Source organism: Penaeus monodon, chromosome 36 (assembly GCF_015228065.2).
Source record: "Penaeus monodon isolate SGIC_2016 chromosome 36, NSTDA_Pmon_1, whole genome shotgun sequence".
Lineage (NCBI taxonomy): Eukaryota > Metazoa > Arthropoda > Malacostraca > Decapoda > Penaeidae > Penaeus > Penaeus monodon.
In genome coordinates, this window is record NC_051421.1 from 8,155,530 (window position 1) to 8,167,696 (window position 12,167).

General features: G+C 41.1%; 2 protein-coding genes across 2 annotated transcripts; one reads left to right on the forward strand and one right to left on the reverse strand.

Annotated features, from left to right (window-relative positions):
* Positions 1 to 183: 183 nt before the first annotated feature.
* Positions 184 to 1,456, forward strand: LOC119595695. Its single transcript, XM_037944808.1, has 4 exons — positions 184 to 188; positions 417 to 618; positions 723 to 891; positions 1,026 to 1,456. The coding sequence occupies exons 2-4, from the start codon at positions 425 to 427 to the stop codon at positions 1,389 to 1,391; spliced, it is 729 nt and encodes a 242-aa protein (XP_037800736.1). The 5' UTR covers positions 184 to 188; positions 417 to 424; the 3' UTR covers positions 1,392 to 1,456.
* Positions 1,457 to 3,355: 1,899 nt separating this feature from the next.
* Positions 3,356 to 4,387, reverse strand: LOC119595697. The gene is made up of 3 exons (XM_037944810.1): positions 4,189 to 4,387; positions 3,930 to 4,098; positions 3,356 to 3,776 (listed from the first exon to the last, which is right to left on the reverse strand). The coding sequence occupies exons 1-3, from the start codon at positions 4,380 to 4,382 to the stop codon at positions 3,411 to 3,413; spliced, it is 729 nt and encodes a 242-aa protein (XP_037800738.1). The 5' UTR covers positions 4,383 to 4,387; the 3' UTR covers positions 3,356 to 3,410.
* Between the last annotated feature and the right edge of the window lie 7,780 nt (positions 4,388 to 12,167).

Below are 12,167 nucleotides of genomic sequence, written 5' to 3' on the forward strand. Positions count from 1 at the left end.
TCGCGATGTATTCATAGTTGTAGATATTGGAATATCCTTTCATGCATTTTCTGTACCTTTTTCACAATACTTTTTCTTTTCGAAAGAATTTGCCTTAGTCATGACATTTTAGAAACTGCATTATCAGCAAATAATCGATATATATTGGATGGTAAGAGAGCTGTAGGGACAGTCTACGGAACATTTAGGTGAGTCTCCTGATGAAGTTTGTGTGGTGTATGTGTTGATATTTAGTTACCTTAATAAAGAAATAGGTTAATAAGCATATATGTTGACATATGCGCAGATGTAGAGAAGCATTATTATTATGATTTCAGCTTAATTATACGTAAACTTTCACAAAGGATTATATATATATATACATATATTTACTCACCCCCCCCTCCTTTTTAATTAATATGACCATATATGAGCAGACGTAACCATGTTGAGGATCGTAAGCCTGGCAGTGACTTTGGCCGTGTGTGTGGCACGACCCAACCAATGGGACGACCAGCTAGGGCTCTTCCCTGCTGACGGCGGGGACTCTCAGCCCATCTTGCCTCGCGCCGTCGCCAACCCTACCACGCCCAACCAGATACTCGACGCAGTGCTTGAAGGAGCTATCGCATACATGGAGTAAGATTCTTTTATTAATAATTCATTTTTAAATCATTGTTTCTATCCCTTATATATTTTGTATACAGATTCCATTAGACTTTCATAAATGTTTTCTTTGACAGAACTCTAGGATGGTGTGACTCCAAAAACGTGCAGAACGGAGAGTCAAACCTGCCCTTCCAAGTTAACTCTGACGGAAGCAGCTCCGAGAACTTCAGCATCACTAAGGCCAACGTGACTGGACTCTGCTCCCTACGCCGCTCCAAGTCCGCTTCCTTCAACGCTGATCAGGTATGGTTATATATGAATATAAACTATGATAAACATAGGAACATTAAAATTAACATCGATAAGGAAATCGATGTTAATGAAAATGATACAATTCAGTTTGTTAAGCAAGCGACAATTATCATGTATATTTATAGAGTGTGCTCACCGGTTCGGTTGTGGTAGAAAACGCTCGTGCCAACGCCGACTACACGGTAACCTTTGCCGGTGTTGGAGAAGCTCCAGCACAGACCGTTTCTGGTCAAGTCGTAGAGCGTGTGGACAAGCTGTTCGCTGATATCCAGATCAACTTGGAAAACCTTGTGCCTCAGAACATCGCCAGCTACACTGCAAGATCGGGTCATGACCTGCTTGAAAGTGCAAGCAACTTGGACGGCAATAATATGAAGGATGTTCACAGCGCCGGCTTCAGGAAGGCTTTGCGAGAGATCGTGGAGAAAACCATGTCTTCCAACGTGAAGGTGCAGATTAACAAGTCCATCCAGGATATGAAGAATGCTTGATCTTCCAACGTGGTGATGAAATTATGAGTGTACGGAGAGACAAATAAAGACTAGCAATCATGAACTTTGAATACTTTAGTCCATCCTATGCATCTTTATGTGGCTGTTTTTGTCTTTGTGTGAATGTAAGTATATATATTCTTAAATATTCACATATACATCCACACACACACACATACACACACACACATTTATTTATATATATATATATATATATATATATATATATATATATATATATATATTCACATCCGTCTGTCTTGATCAGATTTGTAATCTGACATGCACGCACGAGCAATTGCAGCCACAGACTAATTAAGAACGACGAGGCAAAACAAAAGCACTGCACAGGCGCAAGAACCAATTGGAGACGAAACACCTGCACAAAACAGTACGCTGTACACCGAAACCACCTAGAAATCGAAGAAAAAATACGAAAGAAGTATTCTGACTGTCTAGAAATGAATGACAAATACCTGAAAAAAAATAATGCCTCGAAGGTGAGGATACACACCTAAGCGAACCCCGCCATAGACACGAGACAGAGAGAATGTAGGCTTGGACTAGCCAGCTCTTTCTTATTTCATTACCAAACTTTCTTAACATCAATGCCCTGGGACATGATGCGGATAGGGAAAGCAAATTGTAATCGTTTGTGTATATGTACATTCTCTTGGCAGAATTCCAGAACCCACCCTTATTTGTTTTCCGATATTTATCATTTTTCTTTGAGTTTATTTTCAATAAACGGAAATGTAGGAAGAGTATCTAGAGTTACAAGGAATATGACAGTAACGTGTTCTATACTGATCATAAATTAAGTGATTTTAAATGAAAGTACTGACTGAGTCTATGTGTAAATGTGCAAAGCAATTTCTATAAATACATGAACACGTATTCTTTTACGTAACTATATTCGTGCTCACTCACACACGCCCTTACCTGGTTACCCTCTCCCACACGCAAACACACACACACACATATGCACATACGTGCACACATACACGCACACGCACATATACAGGTGCATGCACACACACGCACACATATATACACGCACACACATTCATATACGCACACGCACATGTGCATTTACACGTAAGCTTATACGTACTGTCATGTACACAACACGAGCACATACACGCACACATGTTCTTAATACGCATACATAATATGCACACATACGCACGCGCACATACATGCATGTACACACATCCGAACACACTCATGCATATAATCATGAACATATATGCACATACACATGCACATGTTCGCTTGTGAACTCTTACCCATGTTTCGAAGACTTATGCCAAAAGGATCCTGAATTATGAAAGTGTGAGCCAGTGACTTTGAAGAGATTAAGATCTTTCTACATTTATAATGTGATGGTATTGTACAGTGAAAGCCAGTCGCATCAGAAACTAATTGTTCACGTTTTTTTTTTTTTTTTTTTTTTTTTTTTTTTTTTTTTTTTTTTTTCTCTCTCTCTCTCTCTCTTTCTTATTACCTGAATTATTCTGGGAAATGTTAAGACATAAGCAGACGAGTGGAACAAGGCTCGTTCATGTTGTTTAACTTTACTGGAGGCTGACATTTACAACTTAGTTAACTGCGACACGTCCATCGATAAATACATGCATAAACACATACTGCATATATACACGCATTCATATAGTACACACAAACATCCACACACACACAGCGCGCATAAAGTTACGTGAAAGCATACATGTGTACATATATTTATAAAAATTAATATATACATTTACATATAGAGCCTCAATCATCAGCTCATTTAGAATCACTTCATTTATGATCAGTGTAGAACACTGGGCCATTACTGCTGAATCTTATACTCCTTGTAATTCTAGATACTCTTCCTCTCACAGCACTTCCGTTTATTGAAAATATAACCAAGGGAAAATGAGAAAGTAATATTATATAATTATAATTTCAATCTAATCGCTTGTTTTTATTTGTCTCTCCGTACACTAACAATGTTTTCATCTCGTTGGAAAATCAAGCATTCTTCATATCCTGGATGGACTTGTTAATCTGCACCTTCACGTTGGAAGACATGGTTTTCTCCACGATCTCTCGCAAAGCCTTCCTGAAGCCGGCGCTGTGAACATCCTTCATATCATTGCCGTCCAAGTTGCTTGCAGTTTCAAGCAGGTCATGACCCGATCTTGCAGTGTAGCTGGCGATGTTCTGAGGCACAAGGTTTAACAAGTTGATCTGGATATCGGCGAACAGCTTGTCCACACGCTCTACAACTTGACCAGAAACAGTCTGTGCTGGAGCTTCTCCAACACCGGCAAAAGTTACCGTGTAGTCGGCGTTGGCACGAGCGTTTTCCACCACAACTGAACCGGTGAGCACACTCTGTAAAAGTACACAATATTAATAATCAGACACTATGTATTGAGCTTTATTTAAGACAGAATATAAATCTCATGATGATTTGCCTTTCAAAACTTTAAAGTTAATGAGTTATAAGCTTATCTCATACACCTGTCTTTTTATTTGACCTCATACCTGATCAGCGTTGAAGGAACCAGACTTGGAGCGGCGAAGGGAGCAGAGTCCAGTCACGTTGGCCTTAGTGATGCTGAAGTTCTCGGAGCTGCTTCCGTCAGAGTTAACTTGGAAGGGCAGGTTTGACTCTCCGTTCTGCACGTTTTTAGAGTCGCACCATCCTAGTGTTCTGTCAATGGGGAATGGAATGGTAATAACGAATATGAAATAACACCAAAAGATCATTATGATCAATGGAATTGTGATAATAGAATAGTACTCCATGTATGCGATAGCTCCTTCAAGCACTGCGTCGAGTATCTGGTTGGGCGTGGTAGGGTTGGCGACGGCGCGAGGCAACATGGGCTGAGAGTCCCCGCCGTCAGCAGGGAAGAGCCCTAGCTGGTCGTCCCATTGGTTGGGTCGTGCCACACACGCGGTCAGAGTCACCACCAGACTGACAATCCTCAACATGATTACGGCTGCACAAATAGGGTCATATCAATAAAAGTCTTTATAAAATTTTAATGGTGATTATGCATGTATATGTAGTACATACATAATGTAATATATATATATATAATATATATATATATATATATATATATATATATATATATATATATATATATTGATCAACTCATCTCGCAGAGGACCAGAGGACTCACCTGATGGTTCGGTGAACTGTCCCTCGAACTCTCTTACCATCCAATTTATATCTGATATTGGCTGAGAATGCATTTTCTGAAATGACATTAAGATGGCAATTTTTTCCAAAAGAAAATCTAGTATGGTAAAGAAACAGAAAGTCATTAAGAAGCTTTTTCAGTATCTACAGCTGCGAATACTCGTGAAGGACGTAATAAGGATGCAGGTTAATATATTTTCACCCAAGAGTCTTCTCTAAAGCAACACTCACATTCTATGTATGTATGTGTGTGTATACATGTATGTATGCATGTATTTATGTATGTATCAGTCCATCTATTTGTGGCTGTATTTATCTCTATGTTTCTATAAATATGACATTATACATGTGTTTATATATGTGTGTGTATTCATATTGATGTGTGTATACATACCCATGCATATGCACACACATATATTTATGTGTGTGTGAATATACATATCAATGCATATGTCCAAACACACACATATATACACACATTTATATTTGTATATATATACATATATGTATGCGTATGTATATGTATATCCACACCTATATATATATATATATATATATATATATATATATATATATATATATATATATAATACATATATATATATATATATATATATATATATATATAATACATATAAATATATATATATATATATATATATATAATACATTATACTATATATATATATATATAATATATATATATATATATAATATATATATAATATATATATATATATATATATATATAATACTATATATATATATATATATATATATATATATATATATACATTGATATATATATATATAATAATACTATATTTATTATATATATATTATAGTATATATATATATATAATATTATATATACATATATTATATATTATATATATATATATATATATATATATATATATAATAAAGAAAGAAAATTGGGATAATTCGGATGGTGGTTTAGTATAATTTTTTCTTACTGGCGAGTTCATTTGTATTTCTAGCATCCATTTTATATATTTTAGGTTCACATCATAAACTCTGAATATGGAGGCATCAGTATTAAATGACAAAAGTATTCCCAATAATACCGTAGCTCTCGTGCGGGGCTTACTTACTGCTTTAAGCATGGGATTATTCGAACAATTGATGAAAAGGATGACTTGTCAGTGTCTAAACAAATTCCCTCCCCCTTTTTAGATAACATTTTAAAATGATGACACTACTGTTCTTCATCATTTATGATTTGATAGAAAGTCCACGCCTAGTAATTAAAGGCTATGGTTCTTTGTTTCACGATATCTCTTCTCCATTTCTTTCTGTAAGTGTATGTCTCTCTTCTCCCTCTCTTCTTCCCTCACCCCCCCTAACGGAAGCCGCCTTGCCGCGGTGGGGGGCTTGAGGTCCCAATGATCTGGTGAGCCGGACCAGAGGGCTACCCATACTGGAGGGGTCACCAGTGAGGGATGAGACAAAATGGCTTCCTGGTGCACCAAGGCCTATGAGAGGGGATGGTGTACCCACCCCTGGTTCATTCCATCTTGGACCAGGGAGAACTCTCCCACGTGTGTTTGCCATGCGTGGCATCCCGTATTACCAGGAGACAGGAGTCCTGGAGGTTGAGCGATGCTGCACGCTGCGCCCTGCAGCTAGCAACACACCTCTTTGGTCCTTTATTCTGGTTAGACGGGTGGCTTGATCAAGGCCCGGTCAAGTCAATCGGCTGGTCAAATATGGCTAGGGTCAAACAGGCACTATTCAGTCGGTAGCGCATAGGTCCCGCGACTGCCATTAGTACTGTGATAGTGGCTGCGTATATTTCCTCATTACCCCTGTGGCTGTTGGGAGATTTTGAACCCCAACTATAGCTTCCCCTCGTTGGACTCCATGGTGGGTGGGGGGGTGAGGAAATGAAGAATTCAAATTTGTATGAGTACTACAAATTTACAAAGATCTAGCTCTCTCCCTGACGACCTGCGCAATCCCTCGACCATTCTCTCTGGAAAATCACACGTCACTCTGGAACCTTTTCAGTTTCCAAAGGGCAAGAATGGGAATCGTAATGGTTCCCGGGCTCCCAAACCAGGTAAGAAGGGGAAAAGTCCTCCTCAATCCACTAAGGAGATCTTACCTGGTAAATATGAAAGCATTTCATATAGTAAGTACCTGGTAGTGAAGACCATTGATGGTGTATCAATCATGGATCTTGACATCTTTGAGGTTCATCGGAAAATAGTTGAAGTATGTCAACGTGATCCTCGTATCACCCCACAGCGAGATGGTAGCCTGATAGTTGAGGTTTCGTCACCAGATGAGAGTGACCGTCTGCGTGCAATATGTAACATTCCTGGGGCTCAAGTTTCATGCTCTCCTCACAAAACCCTCAATCAGTGTAAGGGAATTGTCTTTTCCCGAGACCTGATGAGGTATTCTGAGGAGAAACTGTTAGAGGAACTAGAGAATTTTAATGTAGTGGCAGTAAAACGTTTTAGGAAGAAAGTTGATGGTTTGGAACAGTCGACACCAGCTCTTCTTCTAACTTTTAACACATTAGTCCTTCCAGAATCGGTTAAGTTAGCATGGTACCACCTCAAGGTAAAGCCATATGTGCCCAACCCTATGCGGTGCTTCCACTGCCAGGGTTATGGGCATGGAGCCAACTCTTGCCGTTTTAAAGAAAATGGACAACCAAGAGTATGTGTAAAGTGTGGTACAACAGGTCATCAAGGAGATGACAACTGTCCAGGTCCAATATGCTGTTACCACTGCAAAGAAGCTCATGAAGCTTCTTCAAAGCAATGTAAAAGGTACAAATTTGAAAAGGAAGTATTGGTAATAAGGAGCAAGGAGAAAGTTAGTTTTCCAGAGGCAAAGCGACGTGCCCGTGTGCTGTTTGCACAGCCAGGTAGGTCCTTTGCTTCGGTTCTAGCCCATCCTCCTTCCCACCAACCCTTGCCCTCCAATGCTTCTTACAGCACACACACTGCCACTTCCTCTAAACCTCAGTCCCAAATTGCTGACACTGCCTCTGGTGAGTTGTTTCACCAGAAACGGAGTAGGAGTGAGGGGTCTATTGAGGAGACTCCTCCTCCCAAAGTAAGGTCTTTGGAGCCATCAGGCAAGGCTCCAGAAGCCTCAATGGTGACAGCTCCAGAGGCCTCAACGGTGACAGCTCCAGCTGCCACCACATCCACAGGAGCATCTGCTGCTAGGCAGAATGCTCCTGAAGTAAAGGCTCAGGTCCGTCCTTTGCCTAGGCAAAGAAATCCTGAACCTGTCCAAGGGAAACCTGTGGAAACTAGTTCCACAGGTAAACAACCATTAAAAAGGTACTCCCAGGATCATGGAAAGGGACAGCCTAAAGGTGTGAGGCAAACCTTGACCACAGGTGCTGCCAAACACCTTATGAAGAAATAATCTAAAGAACTGGATACCCTAATCCAATGGAACTGTCAGGGAATTCATGCAAAATGGGAAGAACTGCAACATCTGATAGCTTCATGGAACCCAGTTTGTGTATGCCTACAAGAGATTATGACCAGGGAAAATCGTCCCATTTTCCTGAGAGGATTTCAAGTTCAAGCCCACTATGGAACCTTTGACAATGGACCTCATGGAGGAGTAGCAGTAATGGTACGTCATGATATTCCCTTCCAGGCCATCCACCTGCAGACAACACTGCAGGTGAAGGCTGTGAGAATAGGCTTGACACGACCTTACACTGTTGCATCCATCTACCTTCCTCCACATAATCTCAACATAAATGATTTGGAAGATCTACTTGGGCAGTTGCCACATCTATTTCTACTCTTGGGAGATTTCAATGGTCGGCATCACCTCTGGGGAGACACTTTGTGCAACCCTCGAGGAAGGGCCTTGGAGTCCTTGTTCTTAAGAGCAGATGCAGTTTTACTGAACAGTGACACTCCCACACATTTCCAAGTTCAAACTGGGACATTCTCCAATATAGACCTATCAATAGGTTCACCTGATTCACAGTTGAACTTCACTTGGCAGGTCATGGAAGACTTACATGGAAGCGACCATTTTCCAATAATTTTGGAGGAGGTGAATGGTATTCCAGTCAATGGAGTGCAGAGATGGCGACTTGAACATGCAGACTGGAATCTTTTTAGATCAACTTGTAAGGATCTGTGAATTATTTCCAGTGTGTTCAAGATGCTGTTAATCACTTCACATCACGAATTCACCTTGCAGCAGAAGCATCCATTCCCAAAAGTAGCGGACAGTACCGTCGACCTCCAGTACCATGGTGGTCTGATGAATGCCAACAAGCTGTCAGAGCAAGGAAAGCTGCATTAAGGCAGTTGAAACGACGCCCCAGCATTGTAACCTTGATCAGTTACAAAAAGACCCGAGCCAAGGCCAGGCGCGTGCTAAAGGAGGCTAGACGGACGTCGTGGAAACAGTATGTCTCCTCGATTAACTCTGGGACCCCCTTAGCTTGGGTGTGGGACAAGGTGCGTAAGATTGCTGGAAAGAGCACATCCATATCACAACCTGCTCTGAAGATAGATGGCATAATCATCACAGACAAAAAAGATATTGCTAATGAGCTAGCTAAATCCATGGCAGAGATCTCCTCTGGAGCATCTTACACTGCTCGATTCTCCACTCTTCGTGCTGAACAGGAACAACACCCAGTGTCGTTCTTCAGTAGGAATGCAGCAGAACTTCCATACAACTTGCCATTTTTGCGCAAGGAGATGGACTCTGCTTTGCAGCTCTGCCGTAAAACTGCCCCAGGAAGTGACGATATTCCATATCAAATGATATCTCACTTACCGGAGAGTTCCCAGAAGTTCCTGTTGGACTTGTTCAATAGGATCTATTGGGAGGGCACAGTGCCATCCACATGGAAAGAGTCTATAATCATTCCTGTTCCTAAACCTGGCAAAGATACTTCCACACCAGGAAATTACAGACCAATTTCTCTCACCAGCTGCATCTGCAAGCTGATGGAGAAAATGGTAAACTTCAGGTTGACATGGCTGCTAGAAAAAGAAACGTGTTGACCCCATATCAATATGGCTTTAGAAAATTGAGATCGACCACAGATGCACTTGTGAGGATGGAAACTGCTATACAGAATTCCTTCGCACAGCGACGTCACATGTTAGCAGTCTTCTTTGACCTTGAAAAGGCTTATGATACTACTTGGAAGCATGGCATACTCATGAAGCTGTATGACATTGGTTTAAGAGGAGCATTACCTACCTTCATACAAAGCTTCCTTGCTAACAGGAAATTTAGAGTTCGGGTGGGAAACAGTTTCTCTAACCTGGAAGACCAGCTGGAAGGGGTCCCACAAGGGAGTGTCTTAAGTGTGACCCTGTTTGCCATTGCTATAAATGACATTATAAAGGTTGTTCCAAGTGCTGTCTCATGTAATCTGTATGTGGATGACTTTACACTGTACTGCTCAGGAGGAAGCTTACAGGATGTGCAAGGACGCATGCAGACTGCAATAAATCAGGCTGTACAGTGGGCAACATATCATGGGTTCAAATTTTCTCCAAGCAAGACCATGGCTATACATTTCCACAAACGAGGAAAGTTCCATCCTTCCCTCTATTTAGGAGCAAACCCACTGCAATTTGTACAAGAGGTGAAGTACTTGGGTCTAATTTTTGACTCAAGACTTACATGGGTGCCTCACATCAAACAGTTAAAAGTGAAGGCTACAAAAGCACTTTGTATTTTGCGGGTTCTTTCACATTTATCTTGGGGTGCAGACCGTACAACGCTTCTACGGCTTTACCGAGCGCTTATTCGTAGTAAGCTTGACTATGGATGTGAAGCTTATTCATCTGCAACTCCCACTGTTCTCCGGATGTTGGACTCGGTTCATAATGAAGCTCTCAGAATCTGTACTGGGGCTTTCAGGTCTTCACCTGTGGAGTCCCTGTATGCTGAGAGTGGAGAGCCACCTCTTTCATTACACCGGGACTACATGAACCTGATTTACTATACGAGACTACAAAGGATTCCAGGATCTCCTACATCCAGATTGGTTTTCAACCCCCTTGAGGATAGCCGATCCTATGGTAGGAGAATGAGGAATCTTGTAGAAAAACTTAATATAAGTCTCACTAAGGTTCTGGCTGTTGGAATTCCCCAATTCCCCCCTTGGACTAATCAAGTCGAGCTGGATTTGGTCGGAATTGGGAAAGGGGAGAGATCTGAAGCAGAAGTCAGAGAGAGATTTCTTCAGCACATTTCTAAGTACCAAGGATCGGACGCAATATATACAGATGGTTCGAAATCTGAAAATGGTGTGGGCTTTGCAGCAGTGAGCAGAAGGAAGACTGCATCTGGCAGTCTTTCTCTAGCAGCCTCGATCTTCACTGCAGAGTTACATGCCATCCTTGCAGCAGTTAAGATGACTAGAGATCTTATGAACCATTCTATTGTGATATATTGTGACTCTCGTAGTGCCTTGCAAGCAATCAAGAGCTTAAACTCATCACATCCAATAGTGAGGGAGGTGCACTGATGTCAACACGTAAAAAGATAACTCTGTGTTGGGTGCCAGCGCATGTTGGTGTCAGTGGGAATGAGCGAGCTGATCAGAAGGCTAAGGCAGCTGCCGCTCAGCCTTGTGATGCTCGTTTTCCTCTCCCACACACCGACCTGAAACCCAGCATCAGGAGTTGTCTTCGCGATAAATGGAAGGAACAATGGAGGCATATCTCCAGAAATAAACTGCGAGAGATTAGAGATGACCTTGGCAGTTGGGTGACTAGCATCCATCCCAACCGAAAAGTGGAAGTTGTATTAACAAGGCTAAGAATCGGGCACACAAGACTGACTCATGGGCCGATGATGGCTAAAAATCAAGCACTTTGTGAGGGATGCCAAGAGCCCTTAACAATCGCACATGTAGTGGAAAGATGTGCAACATTCTCAGACCAAAGACGTATGTACTTGTCTCCCCCATATACACTGAAGAATGTATTGGGGGAGGATTGTGACATAGAGGGTCTTATTAGTTTCCTTAGGGAGACTAATATTTTTAATAAAATTTAATTATGCATAATGTTTATGCAAATTTAATACACTTAGAGAATAATATTTATGCTTTGATTTTTAATTTGTTTATTGTTATTTATGAGATATCTATTGATAGATTTTTAAAGTTTTAAACATTTTAATATTTCTGTTTAACAAGGTATTCGCCGCTAATGACCTTAGCTGTTGACGCGGCAGATAATTTTAAATAATCAATCAATCAATCTTCCCTCACTCCTTCCTTCTCCCTATTTCTTCCTCCCTCTCTCTTTCCCTTTTCTCCTCATATCATTTTTTTCTCTCATTGTCGCCTCATCTCTCGCCTCCTTCCCATTCTTTCTCCTTTTGTCTTCTCTCCTTTCTCTCCTCCCTCCTCTCTCTCTCTTTCCTACTCCCCCCCCCCCCTTATCTCCTTTCTTGATTTCCTCACTCTATCTTTCTCACATGCTCATTCACAAACACCTGTACCCCCCCCCCCCCCCCCGCACGCACTCATGGATATCATGAACAATTTGTTTTTGTTGTTTCAGACAGCAAGCGGT

Bases quoted from the DNA above. Each gene is read 5' to 3' on its own strand.
- LOC119595695 (XM_037944808.1), top strand. From the start codon at position 425: ATGTTGAGGATCGTAAGCCTGGCAGTGACTTTGGCCGTGTGTGTGGCA. The intron at 619-722 runs GTAAGATTCTTT...TTTCTTTGACAG, and splicing joins GGAGCTATCGCATACATGGA to AACTCTAGGATGGTGTGACT. The intron at 892-1,025 runs GTATGGTTATAT...GTATATTTATAG, and splicing joins CTTCCTTCAACGCTGATCAG to AGTGTGCTCACCGGTTCGGT.
- LOC119595697 (XM_037944810.1), bottom strand. From the start codon at position 4,382: ATGTTGAGGATTGTCAGTCTGGTGGTGACTCTGACCGCGTGTGTGGCA. The intron at 4,099-4,188 runs GTACTATTCTAT...CCCCATTGACAG, and splicing joins GGAGCTATCGCATACATGGA to AACACTAGGATGGTGCGACT. The intron at 3,777-3,929 runs GTATGAGGTCAA...GTACTTTTACAG, and splicing joins GTTCCTTCAACGCTGATCAG to AGTGTGCTCACCGGTTCAGT.